This window comes from Bombina bombina, chromosome 2 (assembly GCF_027579735.1).
Source record: "Bombina bombina isolate aBomBom1 chromosome 2, aBomBom1.pri, whole genome shotgun sequence".
NCBI lineage: Eukaryota > Metazoa > Chordata > Amphibia > Anura > Bombinatoridae > Bombina > Bombina bombina.
The window spans coordinates 970,805,296-970,824,431 of NC_069500.1; the positions used below are offsets into that span (position 1 = coordinate 970,805,296).

General features: G+C 40.6%; 1 protein-coding gene across 1 annotated transcript in view; it reads right to left on the bottom strand.

Moving 5' to 3' along the window:
* Positions 1–19,136, bottom strand: part of DNAJB14 (DnaJ heat shock protein family (Hsp40) member B14) — a 122,288-nt gene that overhangs the window by 18,991 nt on the left and 84,161 nt on the right. The window contains exons 5-7 of the mRNA XM_053703482.1: positions 10,290–10,384; positions 9,741–9,850; positions 5,358–5,530 (exon numbers count right to left, since the gene is read on the bottom strand). Coding sequence (XP_053559457.1) covers positions 5,358–5,530; positions 9,741–9,850; positions 10,290–10,384 — 378 coding nt within the window. The remainder of the gene's footprint in view (positions 1–5,357; positions 5,531–9,740; positions 9,851–10,289; positions 10,385–19,136) is intronic.

Below are 19,136 nucleotides of genomic sequence, written 5' to 3' on the forward strand. Positions count from 1 at the left end.
CTACCATTAAGCCGATTACTTCCATGCACTGAGCTACTGACGGGTGTGGAATGGAATGAAGGACACGGCAAGCATTTAGAAGTTTTGATAACCTGGACTCTGTCAGGTAAATTTTCATCTCTACAGAATCTATAAGAGTCCCTAGAAAGGGAACTCTTGTAAGTGGTAATAGAGAACTCTTTTCCACGTTCACCTTCCACCCATGCGACCTCAGAAATGCCAGAACTATCTCTGTATGAGACTTGGCAGTTTGAAAACTTGACGCTTGTATCAGAATGTCGTCTAGGTACGGAGTCACCGCTATGCCTCGCGGTCTTAGTACCGCCAGAAGTGAGCCCAGAACTTTTGTAAAGATTCTTGGAGCCGTAGCTAATCCGAAGGGAAGAGCTACAAACTGGTAATGCCTGTCTAGGAAAGCAAATCTTAGGTACCGATAATGATCCTTGTGAATCGGTATGTGAAGGTAGGCATCCTTTAAATCCACTGTGGTCATGTACTGACCCTCTTGGATCATGGGAAGGATGGTTCGAATAGTTTCCATTTTGAATGATGGAACTCTTAGAAATTTGTTTAGGATTTTTAAGTCCAAGATTGGTCTGAAGGTTCCCTCTTTCTTGGGAACCACAAATAGATTTGAATAGAATCCCTGCCCGTGTTCCGTCCGCGGAACTGGGTGGATCACCCCCATTAGTAAAAGGTCTTGTACACAGCGTAGAAACGCCTCTTTCTTTATTTGGTTTGCTGATAACCTTGAAAGATGAAATCTCCCTCGTGGAGGAGAAGTTTTGAAGTCCAGGAGATATCCCTGAGATATGATCTCCAACGCCCAGGGATCCTGGACATCTCTTGCCCAAGCCTGGGCGAAGAGAGAAAGTCTGCCCCCCACTAGATCCGTTTCCGGATAGGGGGCCCTCTCTTCATGCTGTCTTGGGGGCAGCAGCAGGTTTCTTGGCCTGCTTGCCCTTGTTCCAGGACTGGTTAACTTTCCAGCCCTGCCTGTAACGAGCAACAGCTCCTTCCTGTTTTGGAGCGGAGGAAGTTGATGCTGCTCCAGCCTTGAAGTTACGAAAGGCAAGAAAATTAGACTGTTTGGCCTTTGATTTGGCCCTGTCCTGAGGTAGAGCATGGCCCTTACCTCCCGTAATGTCAGCTATAATTTCTTTCAAGCCGGGCCCGAATAAGGTCTGCCCTTTGAAAGGAATATTAAGCAATTTAGATTTAGAAGTCACGTCAGCTGACCAGGATTTAAGCCATAGCACTCTGCGCGCTTGGATGGCGAATCCGGAGTTCTTAGCCGTAAGTTTGGTTAAATGTACGACGGCATCAGAAACAAATGCGTTAGCTAGCTTAAGTGCTTTAAGCTTGTTCATAATTTCATCCAATGGAGCTGTGCGAATGGCCTCTTCCAGAGACTCAAACCAGAATGCCGCCGCAGCAGTGACAGGCGCAATGCATGCAAGGGGCTGTAAGATAAAACCTTGTTGAACAAACATTTTCTTAAGGTAACCCTCTAATTTCTTATCCATTGGATCTGAAAAGGCACAACTATCCTCCACCGGGATAGTGGTACGCTTAGCTAAAGTAGAAACTGCTCCCTCCACCTTAGGGACCGTCTGCCATAAGTCTCGTGTGGTGGCGTCTATAGGAAACATTTTCCCAAATATGGGAGGAGGGGAAAAGGGCACACCAGGTCTATCCCACTCCTTGCTAATAATCTCTGTAAGCCTTTTAGGTATAGGAAACACGTCAGTACACACCGGTACCGCAGAGTATCTATCCAACCTACATAATTTTTCTGGAATTGCAACCGTGTTACAATCATTCAGAGCCGCTAATACCTCCCCTAGCAATATGCGGAGGTTCTCAAGCTTAAATTTAAAATTAGAAATCTCTGAATCCAGTCTCCCTGGATCAGATCCGTCACCCACAGAATGAAGCTCTCCATCTTCACGTTCTGCAAACTGTGACGCAGTATCTGACATGGCTCTCACCTCATCCGCGCGCTCTGTCCTTAACCCAGAGCTATCGTGCTTGCCTCTTAATTCTGGCAATTTAGATAATACTTCTGTCATAACAGTAGCCATGTCTTGCAAAGTGATTTGTAAGGGCCTCCCTGATGTACTTGGCGCCACAAAATCACGCACCTCCTGAGCGGGAGGCGAAGGTACTGACACGTGAGGAGAGTTAGTCGGCATAACTTCGCCCTCGTTGTCTGGTGATAATTTCTTTACATGTAAAGATTGACTTTTATTTAAAGTAGCATCAATGCAATTAGTACATAAATTTCTATTGGGCTCCACATTGGCCTTTAAACATAGTGAACAAAGAGATTCATCTGTGTCAGACATGTTTAAACAGACTAGCAATGAGACTAGCAAGCTTGGAAATACTTTTCTAAATAAATTTACAAGCAATATAAAAAAACGCTACTGTGCCTTTAAGAAGCACAAAAAGCTGTCACAGTTGAAATAACAATGAACCAAAATAGTTATAGCAACCAATTTTTCACAGTAAATGTATTAATTTAGCAAAGGATTGCACCCACCAGCAAATGGATGATTAACCCCTTAATACCCAAAAACGGATTAACAATTTAATAATTAACGTTTTTCTCACAGTCAAAACACACTGTCATAGGTCTGCTGTGACTGATTACCTCCCTCAAAATGAATTTTGAAGACCCCTGAGCTCTCTAGAGACGATCTGGATCATGGAGGATGAAGTAGACAGATTGTGACTGAATTTTTACTGCGCAAAAAAGCGCTAAAATAGGCCCCTCCCACTCATATTACAACAGTGGGGAAGCTCAGAAAACTGTTTCTATGCAGAAAACAAAGATGGCCATGTGGTAAAAATCATGCCCCAATAAGTTTTATCACCAAGTACCTCACAAAAAACGATTAACATGCCAGTAAACGTTTTAAACATACATTTGAAAAGTTATGAATTGTTATTAATAAGCCTGCTACCAGTCGCTTTTACTGCAGTTAAGGCTCATACATTATTTCAATATTAACAGTATTTTCAGAGTCAATTCCATTCCTTAGAAAAATACATTCAGTGTACACACACTCATCAGCCTAATACCAGTCGCTATCACTGCATTTAAGGCTGAACTTACTTTACATTGGTATCAGCAGTATTTTCTCAGTCAATTCCATTCCTCAGAAAAATAATTACTGCACATACCTCATTTGCAGGGGGGCCCTGCATGCTATTCCCCTTCTCTGAAGTTACCTCACTCCTCAGATGAGAACAGCCAGTGGATCTTAGTTACGTCTGCTAAGATCATAGAAAACGCAGGCAGATTCTTCTTCTAATGCTGCCTGAGAATAAACAGCACACTCCGGTGCCATTTAAAATAACAAACTTTTGATTGTAGAAATAAACTAAGTTAAAAAACACCACAGACCTCTCACAGCGACCTATCTAGTTAGGCTGCAAGAGAATGACTGAATATGACATGTGAGGGGAGGAGCTATGTAGCAAGCTCTGCTGGGTGATCCTCTTGCAGCTTCCTGTTAGGAAGAGATATATTCCATAAGTAATGGATGACCCGTGGACTGACTACACTTAACAAGAGAAAAAACGTTACTCCCAGAACACCCAAACGTTTGTCCCTAATCTCTCATACAAACTGAGTGCCCAAAAAACAAAATAAGCCCTTTATGCAAGCTAGTAAAACCTCTTAAACACTAGGATTACTGCTTACCCTTCCCCTAAAGGGGATACTGTCAGCCTTTCTGAGTTAACACAGTCTCTGCAGAAAAATGACTGAACATACCTCATTGCTGTATAGCAAGAACCGTTCCTCACACTGAAGTTTTCCTGTACTCCTCAGCTTCTGTGGGAACAGCAGTGGACCTTAGTTACAAATGCTAAGATCATCCTCCAGGCAGAAATCTTCATCTATGTCCTGCCTGAGAATAAATAGTACAATACCGGTACCATTTAAAAATAACAAACTCTTGATTGAAGATAAAATAAAAACTAACAGTTTAACACCTCTTCTCTTTACCCTTCCTGCTTAGAGCCAGCAAAGAGAATGACTGGGGGATGGAGTTAAGGGGGGAGCTATATAGACAGCTCTGCTGTGGTGCTCTCTTTGCTACTTCCTGTCAGGAAGGACAATATCCCACAAGTTAGGATGAATCCGTGGACTCGGTACATCTTGCAAAAGAAAGATAGACAACGCCTTTACTACCCATTCCTCAGCTTTGCACAACCAACATTGTTATATTAATATACTTTATAACATTTAAACCTCTAAATTTCTGCCCGTTTCTAAGCCACTAAAGACAGCGTTTTATCACATGCTTGTGCAATGTTAAATGGGGCATATCTTGTGATCTTTAAAGTGGCAAAATAACCATACTATTTCTGCTGCAAATACCTCTATACAACCAAACATTTGAACTGGCTTTACTTGCCACAAAACTACATTGTTTACTAAACTTTAAATAATCTGAAATAATAATTCCCAAGTCCCATTCCTCTTTTGCAACAGTCCGTAAAGTGTCATTAAGTCTGTATTTAATCTTTGGACATTATTACCTAGATGCATCATTTTACACTTTGTAATGCTAAACTTTAAATTCCAGTCACTTGTCCAAACATCCAATTTTTTTTTTTATCTTCTCATTTGATACACCTCCAGAACTAATTTGATAAAAAAAACAGGCCCTAGAACCTTTGGCCCTAGCACCAATAATTGCTCCCTCTGCTGAATGCATTCCATTTATTAAAGAACCACTAAACACAGTATAATGGCACTATATAATGCATAATAAATACACAATGAATGCAAAAGCACTTAGTTTGAATTTCACATGAATAGTAGATTTTTTTTCTAACAAATTTCAAGGTTAGTTTTATTTTCCTTCCCACTACATTATGTGAAAGCCATCAGCCAATCACCAAATGCATGTAAATATACTCTGTGAATCTTGCACATGCTCAGTAGGACCTGGTGTCTCAAAGTGTGCATACAAAATTATTTTGCATATTTAGATAATGGTTGTGAATTGTAAAGTTGTATACAATTGTCTGCTCTCTCTCTCTCTCTCTCTCTCTCTCTCAATCATGAAAGTTTAATTTTGACTTTAGAGGTCCTTTAAGACACTCTGTTGTCTATCCCTTAACCAGCATTATACCTACTTCCCAATTTTTAGTCTAGCCAAGGAAAAACAGTTCATGAATTAATTTGTTGTATGGGACAATGTCAAATGCGTTGTTGGAATCTAATATCTATATATGCTCCAATTTTATTTAACATTTCAGTTAGATAATCAAAGAAGTCAATTAAATTAGTTTGACACATAGCTGGTAAATGTTTTGGTACTCAATAAGTCACTTACTTTGTTGTCTCTCTCTCCAACAGTTATTCCGTACATTAGCTACATAATCCTCTTCAATGTTCTTTTCTAATTTTTGTAGCAACAAGCCCGTATATTCAGACTGAAAGTCCTTGCTCACATAATAGGTAACACCAAGGTTTTCTGTAAAACGTTTAATAGTTTGACCTGTACCACTGCGAAAGAAAATTAATTAGTAAGACAACATTTAAAAACAAAAAAGTTTATCACACGCACTGTGTATTTATAAAAACATACACACAATTCTTATATAGAGAATGTGAAAATATTATATATATATATATATATATATATATATATATATATATATATATATATATATATATATATATATATATATATATATATATATATATATATATATATATATATATATATATATATATATATAAGCACTCACTTACATGCTCACAGCTAAGATTTAAAAGCAAAAATGGAAAGGTTAGTTACAGCATCTGGCCAAAATGGGACAAGCCCAGGTACCACGTCAAGGTCCTTTCCAATACCTGGGACCCTAAAACAGCCACACAATGCAAGCTCTCAAATCCAAACAAACTGGGAACAAGGGAAGGGTGCACAGGCTTATGTAATCACCCCAGACATATACAAAACACGGAAGGGGACTGCACTCTCATACCGGACCAGGTACACATCCCATGGTCCGGTCTTAGTCGCAACCTACAACAAAAGCCATGGTTCGCAGAGAGCTTCCAAAGCATCAGAGGGATCTCATTATTTAAAGGTATCAGTCAGAACGGTACAAAAGAATTTCCAAGGTATTAGCTATACCATGGAACACCGTGAAATTAATGAAAAGACAAGAAGAAAACTGGTCTAGGAGGCTGCCAAGAGGCCCACAGCACCATTAAAGGAGCTGCAGGAATATCTGGCAAGTACTGGCTGTGTGGTGCATGAGAACAATCGGCCGTATTCTTCATATGTCTGGGCTATGGGGTAGAGTGGCAAGATGGAAGCCTTTTCTTACGAAAAAAAAACATCCAAGCCCAGCTAAATTTTGCAAAAACACATCTGAAGTCTCCCAAAAGCATGTTGCAAAAGGTGTTCTGGTTTGATGAAATCAAGATTAAACTTTTTGGCCATAATTCCATAAGATATGTTCGGCGCAAAAACAACACTGCATATAACCAAAAGACCACCATACCCACAGTGAAGCATTTTGGTGGCAGCATCATGCTTTGGGTCTGTTTTTCTTCAGCTAGAACTGGGGCCTTAGTCAAGGTAGAGGGAATTATGAACAGTTCCAAATACCAGACAATATTGGAGCAAAACCCTCAGGCTTCTGCTAGAAAACTGAACATGAAGAGGAACTTCATCTTTCAGCATGACAACGCCCCAAAGCATACATCCAAATCAACAAAGGAATGGCTTCACCAGAAGAAGATTAACGTTTTGGAATGGACCAGTCAGAGCCCAGACCTGAATCCAATCGAAAATCTGTGGGGTGATCTTAAGTGGGCTGTGCACAAGAGATGCCCTCACAATCTGATAGATTTGAAGTGTTTTTGCAAAGAAGAGTGGGCAAATCTTGCCAAGTCAAGATGTGCCATGCTGAAAAACTCATACCTAAAAAGACTGAGTGCTGTAATAAAATCAAAGGGTGCTTCAACAAAGTATTTTAGTTATTTATTTCTACTTCCCTCCACCTAAAAGATTTTAGTATGTTTTGCAAATGAGTTGTACAGTTTATAGGTCACATTAAAAGGTGGAAAAAGTTCTGAAATGATTTATCTTTGTCTCATTTTTTTTACATCACAGAAACCTGACATTTTAACAGGGATGTGTAGACTTTTTATATCCAGTGTGTGTGTGTGTGTGTGTGTGTGTGTGTGTGTGTGTGTGTGTGTGTGTGTATGTATGTATGTATGTATGTATGTATGTATGTATATATGTATGTATATATGTATATATATATATATATATATATATATATATATATATATATATATATATCCCAATTCATCCTTACTTGTGGGATATTCTCATTCCCTACAGGAAATGGCAAAGAGAGCACACAGCAAAGCTGTCCATATAGCTCCCCTCAGGCTCCGCCCCCCCAGTCATTCGACCGACGGTTAGGAGAAAAAGGAGAACCATAGGGTGCAGTGGTGACTGTAGTTATTGTAAATTAAATTTGAACCTGACTTAAATATCAGGGCGGGCCGTGGACTGAATACACCTGTAAGAGAAAGTAATTTATCAGGTAAGCATAAATTCTGTTTTCTCTTACTTGGTGTATTCAGTCCACGGATTCATCCTTACTTGTGGGATACCAATACCAAAGCAATAGGACACGGATGAAGGGAGGGAACAAGTCAGGTAACCTAAACGGAAGGCACCACTGCTTGCAAAACCTTTCTCCCAAAAATAGCCTCCGAAGAAGCAAAAGTATCGAATTTGTAAAATTTGGCGAATGTATGCAGAGAAGACCAAGTCGCTGCCTTACAAATCTGTTCAACAGAAGCCTCATGCTTGAAAGTCCACGTGGAAGCCACAGCTCTGGTGGAATGAGCTGTAATTCGTTCAGGAGGCTGCTTACCAGCAGTCTCATAGGCCAATCGGATGATGCTTTTCAGCCAGAATGAAAGAGAGGTAGCAGTCGCTTTCTGACCTCTCCTCTTGCCAGAATACACAACAAACAGGGATGATGTTTGTCTGAAATCTTTAGTTGCTTTTAAATAGAACTTTAAAGCACGAACCACATCAAGATTGTGTAACAATCGTTCCGTCTTATAAATTAGCAGTAGAAAGTAGTGTGTGAAATGCTGTAGACGCACTATTAGCTTCAAAACAGGCTTCTCCTTATAAGCCTTGCATTTAGACAAACTTGTGACTTTCAACATAATTCAATGTGTTTCTTTGAGTGTACCAAACAAACAATCTAAGCAAATGCTACTCTTTCTTCAGAAGAAAACGCTGTTTGATAACGCAAAACCTAATGCATCAACTTAAGTAAAGCAGAAAAAAATTAACTAACATGAAAGTAGGAAAAACGTTTGAGGTGTGTTCTAGTGGGAGGCAAAAACAGGCTTAAAGCCCAATCTAACTTAAAATAGTTAGAAGCAAATATGAAGGTGCCAGGATGGAGAGGAGTACCTACAAGAGGCATAAAGGCACTAAAGACTTCTAGAAGCTTTTACCAGCTCCTGGGGATAAACAATAAACCTTGAATAATGTATAGCTAATGTTAATCTATTAACCTTAGTGGTTGAGCCATATGAAAATTAAAGGGACAGTCTACACCAGAATTTTTATTGTTTTAAAAGGTAGATAATCCCTTTATTACCCATTCCCCAGTTTTGCATAACCAACACAGTTATAATAATATACTTTTAACCTCTGTGATTACCTTGTATCTAAGCCTCTGCAAACTACCCCTTTATTTCAGTTCTTTTGACAGACTTGCAGTTTAGCCAGTCAGTGCCTGCTCCCAGATAACTTCACGTGCACGAGCACAGTGTTATCTATATGAAATACGTGAACTAACACCCTCTAGTGGTGAAAAACTGTTAAAATGCATTCTGAAAAGAGGTGGCTTTCAAGGTCTAAGAAATCAGCATAAGAACCTCCTAGGTTAAGCTTTAAACGAAGAATACCAAGAGAACAAAGCAAAATTGGTGATAAAAGTAAATTGGAAAATTGTTTAAAATTACATGCTCTATCTGAATCATGAAAGTTTATTTTGGCCTAGACTGTCCCTTTAACTATAAAAGTTATGTTCACAGAAATTTAAAAAAAACTCTGCGTTCCACCTCACATCAATTGTTTTGCATGAAAGTACAACTAGAAGAAAAATAACCAACAAACCCAAGAACTATTTAACAACTGAAAGACGTTTTTCTTTTTTGAGAAACAGTGCAGAGTTATGAAGCTCTACAAGCGTAGTATGTAGAAGTGTGCCCCACTTAACAGTGCTTTTCCTTTGGGCAGCATGCAGCTAAATTTAGATCAAAGACAAAGATGCTTCTCCAATAGAAAGGTTTGCAGCGCATTAATGCAAACCCAACTCTTGAGAAGAGGCAGCATTTCACGTAAATAGCTCCATATATTAATTTTGTGATCCATTCATGTCTGCCTATAAACAAATATACACACACCAACAGTAACAATGTGAGTGGTCTGATTGGTTAGTTAATAAGCATTAATAATTATATCCAACAAATTAGCCCATATTCTGTGAATTTGATGTTCCCTCTTAATGAGATTGTACATAAGGACATACATTACTGCTTATACATCTCCATGCCACTGAAATACAGGTGTTTCATATAAATTGTTTAAAACCCCCACTGATTAAGCATTAATTAGATCATTTTAAACCATGTCACATTGCATTTAAATACTTACGATCGAGGATATAAACTATATGGTGGATTGGAGACCATTAATTGACTAAGTAACGATAAAAGGATCAATGCAATTATAGGCATCAGTTGGATAAACATTGAAAATCCGCCCTGTATAGAAGAAGACAAAATTAATTTTACATGCACAGTGCAAGATTAGTAGAATTACTTTTTTTTTACCTTTCAGATATATTCAAAGCAGACAATACTACATTCTTGTTATACAAGACAAATGGAATTTTAGCATCACATTTACCATAAAACAAAAAGGTAAATATAAGCAAAATATTTTTAAATTTGCATAAAAAAAAGAGCAAATTTTAAAGATACTTTTAGGATGTATAAAATAGCAATCTTAGCCTAGCAAATCTGTTTTGCTAGGCCACCTATTAAACCTGTGTGCTAAACACACTTTTGTACACAGAACTGGAGGTGAAATGTAGAAACAGTAGAGAAATACCAATGAAATCTATGGTGACTGGATAAAAATTCTGTAATACAAACAAAGGGCTAAAATAACCGATTAATCACACACAAAGCTCATACTTACATCTCCCCTTTCATCTTCTCTCTCATGGCCACTGCGATGCTGCTGCTGGTAATGATTAAACCTAGTATGGCCATTGGCATATGAATGCACACTACCTATGGAAGAAAGACAGCATGAATACACAAATCAATGTGTATACAACATAAAAGATAACTACTCTATATTTAGCAATTTCCTATGGAAATGTCCAGTGATGTCTCCAGGATTTACTTATAGGGGGCACTTGCTAAAAGCCCACAAGTGGTTTTGTAGGCAATGCTCAGGTGGGAGGGATTAGGCGTGTTGTGGACGGGGTCAAGTGTAGCTTGGGCAAAGTGGTGGTGGTGGCAAATGAGCACCAATCACAGTTGGGGGGGCTCACTGGGGGCCAGTCTTTATCCTGGTTGGCTAGTGCCCGCTGTTTACACCACTAGAAATGCCACAATTGATTCCAGAAGAGTTTATCAATTCTTATGTTAATCATTTGAACAGTATTCACCCATTTCTACTACTGTGGATATTTTTTACTGTGAAATAAAGGTTTACACTAATCTGCATTAAATAAATAAAAAATAACGTTTAGCAATTTATCTACATTAGCCAGATAAATTGTTTTTCAAAGATACTACTGTATGAGTATGACCCAAATAACAGCGAAATACTTTTCTTAAACTGCACTTTCAAAACCTTTAAAATACTAGATTTAAAATAAGTGCATGATTCCATTACAACAACCTGTAGGGTCAAAATTCTATTTTTTTTCTTCAAGATGGAATTTTGTTAGTTTTTTCACACCCATGCCGTTAAACACATAAACCCCTTAGATGCCAGTAAAATAAGTATATTTAGTATATAAAGATTACCATTCTTAGATGTCACTTTTACTGTTTTCCCCAAGATATTCCATTTGTGCGTTAGGTATGAGAGCCCCCACATTTGCATAAAAAACAGAATTTATGCTTACCTGATAAATTACTTTCTCTTACAGGTGTATTCAGTCCACGGATTCATCCTTACTTGTGGGATATTCTCATTCCCTACAGGAAATGGCAAAGAGAGCACACAGCAAAGCTGTCCATATAGCTCCCCTCAGGCTCCGCCCCCCCAGTCATTCGACCGACGGTTAGGAGAAAAAGGAGAACCATAGGGTGCAGTGGTGACTGTAGTTATTGTAAATTAAATTTGAACCTGACTTAAATATCAGGGCGGGCCGTGGACTGAATACACCTGTAAGAGAAAGTAATTTATCAGGTAAGCATAAATTCTGTTTTCTCTTACTTGGTGTATTCAGTCCACGGATTCATCCTTACTTGTGGGATACCAATACCAAAGCAATAGGACACGGATGAAGGGAGGGAACAAGTCAGGTAACCTAAACGGAAGGCACCACTGCTTGCAAAACCTTTCTCCCAAAAATAGCCTCCGAAGAAGCAAAAGTATCGAATTTGTAAAATTTGGCGAATGTATGCAGAGAAGACCAAGTCGCTGCCTTACAAATCTGTTCAACAGAAGCCTCATGCTTGAAAGTCCACGTGGAAGCCACAGCTCTGGTGGAATGAGCTGTAATTCGTTCAGGAGGCTGCTTACCAGCAGTCTCATAAGCCAATCGGATGATGCTTTTCAGCCAGAATGAAAGAGAGGTAGCAGTCGCTTTCTGACCTCTCCTCTTGCCAGAATACACAACAAACAGGGATGATGTTTGTCTGAAATCTTTAGTTGCTTTTAAATAGAACTTTAAAGCACGAACCACATCAAGATTGTGTAACAATCGTTCCGTCTTAGAAACTGGATTAGGACACAGAGAAGGAACAATGATTTCCTGGTTAATATTTTTATTAGAAACCACCTTTGGAAGGAAACCAGGTTTAGTACGCAAAACAACCTTATCTGCATGGAACACCAGATAGGGTGAATCGCACTGTAAAGCAGATAGTTCTGAAACTCTTCGAGCAGAAGAAATGGCTACTAAAAACAAAACTTTTCAAGATAATAACTTGATATCTATGGAATGCAAAGGTTCAAACGGAACCCTTTGAAGAACTGAAAGAACTAAATTTAGACTCCATGGAGGAGACACAGGTCTATAGACAGGCTTGAGTCTGACTAAGGCCTGAACAAACGCCTGAACGTCTGGTACAGCTGCTAGACGCTTGTGTAACAGAATAGATAAAGCAGATATCTGTCCCTTTAAGGAACTTTCTGGCCTGTATCAGAGTATCTATAACTGAATCAGAGAAACCCCGCTTAGCTAGGATTAAGCGTTTAATCTCCAAGCAGTCAGCTGCAGAGAAACTAGATTTGGATGCCTGAAAGGACCTTGGAGTAGAAGATCCTGCCTCGATGGCAGTTTCCATGGTGGGACCGATGACATGCCCACTAGGTCTGCATACCAAGCCCTGCGTGGCCACGCAGGTTCTATCAGAATTACCGAAGCCCTCTCCTGTTTGATTCTGGCTATCAGCCGAGGTAGAAGAGGAAACGGTGGAAAGACATAAGCTAGACTGAATGACCAAGGCGCTATCAATGCATCTATCAATGCCGCCTTGGGATCCCTGGATCTGGATCCATAAAGGGGAAGTTTGGTGTTCTGACGGGACACTATCAGGTCCAACTCTGGAATACCCCAAAGCTGAGTTAGTTGAGCAAAAACCTCCGGGTGGAGTTCCCACTCCCCTGGATGAAAAGTCTGATGACTTAGAAAATCCGCCTCCCAGTTGTCTACTCCTGGGATGTGAATTGCAGATAGATGGCAGGAGTGATCCTCCGCCCATTTGATAATCTTGGATACTTCCTTCATTGCCAGGGAACTCTTTGTTCCCCCCTGATGATTGATGTACGCTACAGTCGTGATGTTGTCCGACTGAAATCTGATGAATTTGGCCTCTGCTAGTTGAGGCCACGCCTGGAGCGTATTGAATATCGCTCTCAGCTCCAAAATGTTTATCGGGAGAAGAGATTCTTCCCGAGACCATAGCCCCTGAGCCTTCAGGGAGTTCCAGACCGCACCCCAGCCTAACAGACTGGCATCGGTCGTGACAATGATCCACTCTGGTCTGCGGAAACTCATTCCCTGAGACAAGTGATCTTGAGACAACCACCAGAGAAGAGAGAGTCTCTGGTTTTCTGGTCCATTTGAATTTGAGGAGACAAATCTGCGTAATCTCCATTCCACTGATTGAGCATGCACAGCTGCAGTGGTCTGAGATGGATTCGGGCAAAAGGGACTACGTCCATTGCCGCAACCATTAACCCAATTACTTCCATGCACTGAGCCACGGAAGGCCGAAGAATGGAATGAAGAACTCGGCAAGTATTCAACAGTTTTGACTTCCTGACCTCTGTCAGAAAGATTTTCATTTCTACCGAGTCTATTAACGTTCCCAGAAAGGGAACCCTTGTGAGCGGGGACAGAGAACTCTTTTCTACGTTCACCTTCCACCCGTGAGACCTTAGAAAGGCCAGAACAATATCCGTATGAGCCTTGGCTCTGTGAAAGGACGACGTCTGTATTAAAATGTCGTCCAGGTAAGGTGCTACTGCAATGCGCCGCGGTCTTAGTACCGCTAGAAGGGACCATAGCACCTTTGTGAAAATTCTGGGAGCGGTGGCCAACCCGAAAGGAAGGGCCACGAACTGGTAATGTTTGTCCAGAAAGGCGAACCTTAGGAACTGATGGTGATCTTTGTGGATAGGAATATGCAGATACGCATCCTTTAGATCCACGGTAGTATATTGACCCTCCTGGATCATCGGCAAAATTGTCCGAATGGTTTCCATCTTGAAAGACGGAACTCTTAGGAATTTGTTTAGAATTTTTAGGTCCAGGATTGGCCTGAAAGTTCCCTCCTTTTTGGGAACTACGAACAGGTTTGAGTAAAAGCCCAGTCCTTGTTCTGCAATAGGAACTGGGTGTATCACTCCCAATTTTAGAAGATCTTCTACACAGCGTAAGAACGCCTGTTTCTTTATTTGGTCTGAAGACAAATGAGAAATGTGGAACCTTCCCCTTGGGGGAGAATCCTTGAATTCTAGAAGGTACCCCTGAGCAACTATTTCTAATGTCCAGGGATCTGGAACATCTCTTGCCCAAGCCTGAGCGAAGAGAGAAAGTCTGCCCCCTACTAGATCCGATCCCGGATCGGGGGCTACCCCTTCATGCTGTCTTGGTAGCAGGAGTCTTGGCCTGTTTACCCTTATTCCAGCCCTGCAAGGGTTTCCAGGTTGCTTTGGGCTGGTAAGCGTTATCTTGCTTTGCGGAAGTAGAGGTTGCGGCAGTTCCGCTCCGGAAGTTGCGAAAGGAGCGAAAATTAGCCTTGTTTTTGGCCTTGAATGGCCTATCTTGTGGAAGGGCATGGCCCTTGCCTCCAGTGATATCTGAAATAATTTCTTTCAGCTCTGGGCCGAAAAGGGTTTTCCCCAACAGTTTCGTCTTGGACGACACATCCGCCGACCACGATTTGAGCCAAAGTGCTCGTCGTGCCATGACGGCAAAACCAGAGGTTTTCGCCGCTAATTTAGCTGATTGGAGCACGGCATCAGTGATAAAAGAATTAGCTAGTTTTAAAGCGTGAATTCTATCCATGACCTCATCGTATGAAGTCGATCTCTGGAGCGATTCCTCCAGAGCCTCGAACCAAAAGGCCGCTGCAGTAGTTACAGGAATAATGCAGGCGATTGGTTGAAGCAGAAAACCTTGCTGAACAAAAATTTTCTTTAGTAAGCCCTCCAATTTTTTATCCATAGGATCTTTGAAAGCACAACTGTCCTCTATTGGTATAGTTGTACGCCAATGTTGAAACAGCCCCCTCTACTTTAGGGACCGTCTGCCACGCGTCCCTCCTGGGGTCATTTATGGGGAACATTTTCTTAAAGATAGGTGGGGGAACAAAGGGTACACCTGGTCTCTCCCACTCCTTAGTCACAATATCCGCCACCCTCTTAGGAATCGGAAATGCCTCAGTGTATACAGGGACCTCTAAGTATCTGTCCATTTTACACAATTTTTCAGGGACCACCATGGGGTCACAATCGTCTAGCGTAGCCAAAACCTCCTTAAGCAGTACACGGAGGTGTTCCAGCTTAAACTTAAACGCTAAGGAATCTGACTCTGCCTGCTGAGAAACTTTCCCTGTGTCAGAAATTTCTCCCTCAGACGGCCCTTCCCTCACTGCTACCTCTGAGTTTTGTGAGGGTGCTACAGATACATTATCCAAAGCTTCAGATGGCTCATCCTCTATGTTTAAAACTGAGCTATCGCGCTTTCTTGGAAAAACTGGCAGTTTGGATAAAAAAGCTGCAAGGGAATTATCCATTACTGCCGCTAATTGCTGTAAGATAACAGGGGGCAATGCGCTAGAGGTACTAGGCATCGCTTGCGCGGGCGTAACTGGCGTAGACACGTGGGGGGAGGAAGGAGGACTATCCTCATTACCCTCCGTTAAAGAATCATCTTGGGCAGCATTTTGTATTGACACTGGATGATCTTTAAAATGTTTAGATGTTTGTGCACACTTTAAACATAAGTGTAAAGGGGGTATTGCCATGGCTTTTGAACATAAAGAACAAGGTCTATCTGAAGACTCAGACATGTTTGACAGACTCAGAAAACACTAAAAGGTTGAAAAAAAAACTTTTTGAAAAAACGTTACTGTCTCTTTAAATAATAAAAGGGCACACACTTTTTACCAAATCAAAAAACATCCGATCTTAATGAAATTTTCACCACATGATCCTCATGCCTTGAAATGATTGCACACAAGTTTTCAAATCGTTTAACCCCTTAATGCCCAAACCGGAGCAAAATGAGTAAAAAAACTGTTTAACCCACTACAGTACTCTGCCACAGTCTTTGCCGTGGCTTTACCTTCCTTTAGGGTTATTTGCAGGAGTAAATGAAGCCTCTCTGAAGTCCTCCTGTACTCTAAAGGCTCTGCACATGAAGCTGCGTGGAGCTGTGTTCCAAACTAACTGCGCAATTGAGGCGCGAAAATGAGGCCTCCTCCTTCTCACTCTAGAGATATGGGGCCTTTCTGAGTCAAAATAGCTGTCTATTACAATGCCAGGCGTAAAAATACCCCAAAAAAGTGTTTGCAAACGCTTAAAAACGTTGAATCACATCAGATTACTCTAATAAAGGAAACGATTAGCCCATTAAGTGTCTGTCAGTATTAAGCCCTTAAGTGAAGCCCTCTTTCTATACTGTGTCTGAGAAAATGGCTTACCTCCCTCATGGGATATCTGTCAGTTTTCTAGCATTACCGGGTCTTGTTAGAAAATATGACTGAAACATACCTCAAGCAGAATAAGCCTGCAACTGTTCCCCCCAACTGAAGTTCTCCTGTACTCAACAGTCCTGCGTGGGAACTACTAGTTAGAGCGGCAAAGAGAATGACTGGGGGGGCAGAGCCTGAGGGGAGCTATATGGACAGCTTTGCTGTGTGCTCTCTTAGCCATTTCCTGTAGGGAATGAGAATATCCCACAAGTAAGGATGAATCCGTGGACTGAATACACCAAGTAAGAGAAACAAGTACCATTTCTAGTCTCTCTCATAAAACATTGCTGTTCATTTGACAATATGATTAAACATTAAACAGTACTAAGGGAAGGTTACATCGTTCAGGGGTAAACTAATTATATACACTATTCTCCTAGGGCAAATTTGGTCATTAATGGTTTATCATAACATAAAAAGAAATGACTGATCCGTATGGTAAAAAATGGCAATGTATGACATAAGGCAGATTTCAGCATAATCCATTAGTAAACATTTTAAAGGAAGCATGCCAATAAATGTATCATTAAAGGGACATTGTACACTAGATTTTCCTTTGTATAAATGTTATGTAGATGATGCATTTATATAGCCAACATCAAGGATTGTTTTTGTAAAAATGTATAGTTTTGCTTATAGTTTAATAATATTTTGCCGATTTTCAGACTCCTAACCAAGCCCCACAGTGTCATATGTATACATGTGTTAACATACTCTTGCTGGCTCCTGTTTATGTTATGTGTCTTTTCATATGCAGGGAAGGGGGGGGGGGCGTTTGTAGTTTCTGTTTCCCCTGCCCCTTTCAGTGGGTGTCCCAGACTACCTCATCAACAATGCTAAACTGGGAGATTCTAAGTAAGTTTTTAAAAGGTTTTACACTGGATTATTAGATCAGTATCTGAATATTCTTCTTTATAGTAGTGTCTTTCACATGCAGTTATTCAAGGAACTTGAAAGGGCCTCCAATGAAAACTCCTAAAAAAAATCACCATGCCAGATACCTTATGGTAGATGCATCTGGGTAAATGCTTATTTGTTTGAATCAAGGTTTCAACCACTTCATCATTTAAGACCAAAATTATGCATTCAATAACAGAGCCACCAAAGAGAGGGACTCATACACAAAGTCTCATTATGAGAGAAAGACACCATTCATTGTAGACAAAAGAACATCTAAAACGAAGTCTGCATAATACTTAATAAAAGGCCAGGTCAAAGCAATCAGAATCTACCCATCTGATGATGAGTGACAACTCCCTCAATGCTGAGCAACTTTAAGTTACTCCCTGCTTACAGCTTACTGTCTAAGATTGGGCCAACTCTAGAGCTTAAAAGATGAAGATTGCTTAAAGTTCCAAAATATTGATAGGTAAACTCACTTCCTGAGGAGACCAAAGTCCCTGAGCATTCAGAGACCCACAGAAGAGTTGCATCGGTTAAGATAATTGTCTAATTCAGCTGCTGAATGGAGATCCCATGAACAGTGGTATGGTGAGTATGCTACCAATACTGTTATTCTCTAGTTAGTTGATCCAGGAAGATTGCTTGAGACAAGTCCTAGTGATCTCCCTTTCACTGATGCAGAAGAGACAGATGCAGAGGCTGGCTGAGCTGACAACCTTCAAACCCATGACCTTCAAGCACTGGCCCAGGGTCTGAAAAGAAGCATACTAGATTATTGCACACACCGACTGCTGCTTGAGCTGGTGTTCATCTGTCAGAAACAGCACCATAGACACAGTTATAGACCCCATGAAGGAAACCTGGAGTAGTGCAGTAGAACGAGAGAGCACTTTAGTATATTTATGCACCAGCAGTATCTGCAGAGCAGTGACATTAAGGCATCCATGTGCTTGACTGATTTCTCTAGAGAAGGAGCCTGCACCGGAATATCAACCAGATAAAGAGCTACTGAAATGTCCAAGGTATGGGCCACCATCAGCAAGGGTCCCAAGGGACCAAAAGGGTAAACATGAGGAAGGTTACATGGTTCTTGTGAATTGGGATGTGCAGGTATGCATCCTTTAGCCTTAAGGTTGACATAAACTGACTTTCTAGCACTAGAGGAAGAGTAGTATGGATAGTTTCCATCTTGAAGGTTCAAACATTCAGGAACTTGTTTAAAGATTTCAGATAAAGAATGGGACACAATGTGCTCTTCATTTTTTGAACCAAGAACCAGTTTGAGTACAAACCTTGGCTTTGTTTTTCCAAAAGGACAAGACTCTTACTTTGATTGGCTTTCATGATACATAAGAAATAAGAAATCATTAATGTGGAGACCTGGAATGAAAACAGATTATGTAACCTTTAGAAACTCTCTCTAAGACCCAAGGATGCAAAATCAAGCATGCCCACACTACCCAGAAAAATCTGCAATCTGTTCCCACATTATCTGAATTCTAACAGGCTGACTTAGAAGCAGGAGTGGACTTCTTGGCCTGCTTGTTCTTAGACCATATCTCAAATCTTAGTTTCAAAGGGTAGTGCCAAGAAACTGCCCATAGCCACAAAGCACGTCTAGCTACAAGCCATGGTAGCACTTTTAGAATTAAAGGGACAGTCTTGTCAAAAACAAACTTGCATGATTCAGATA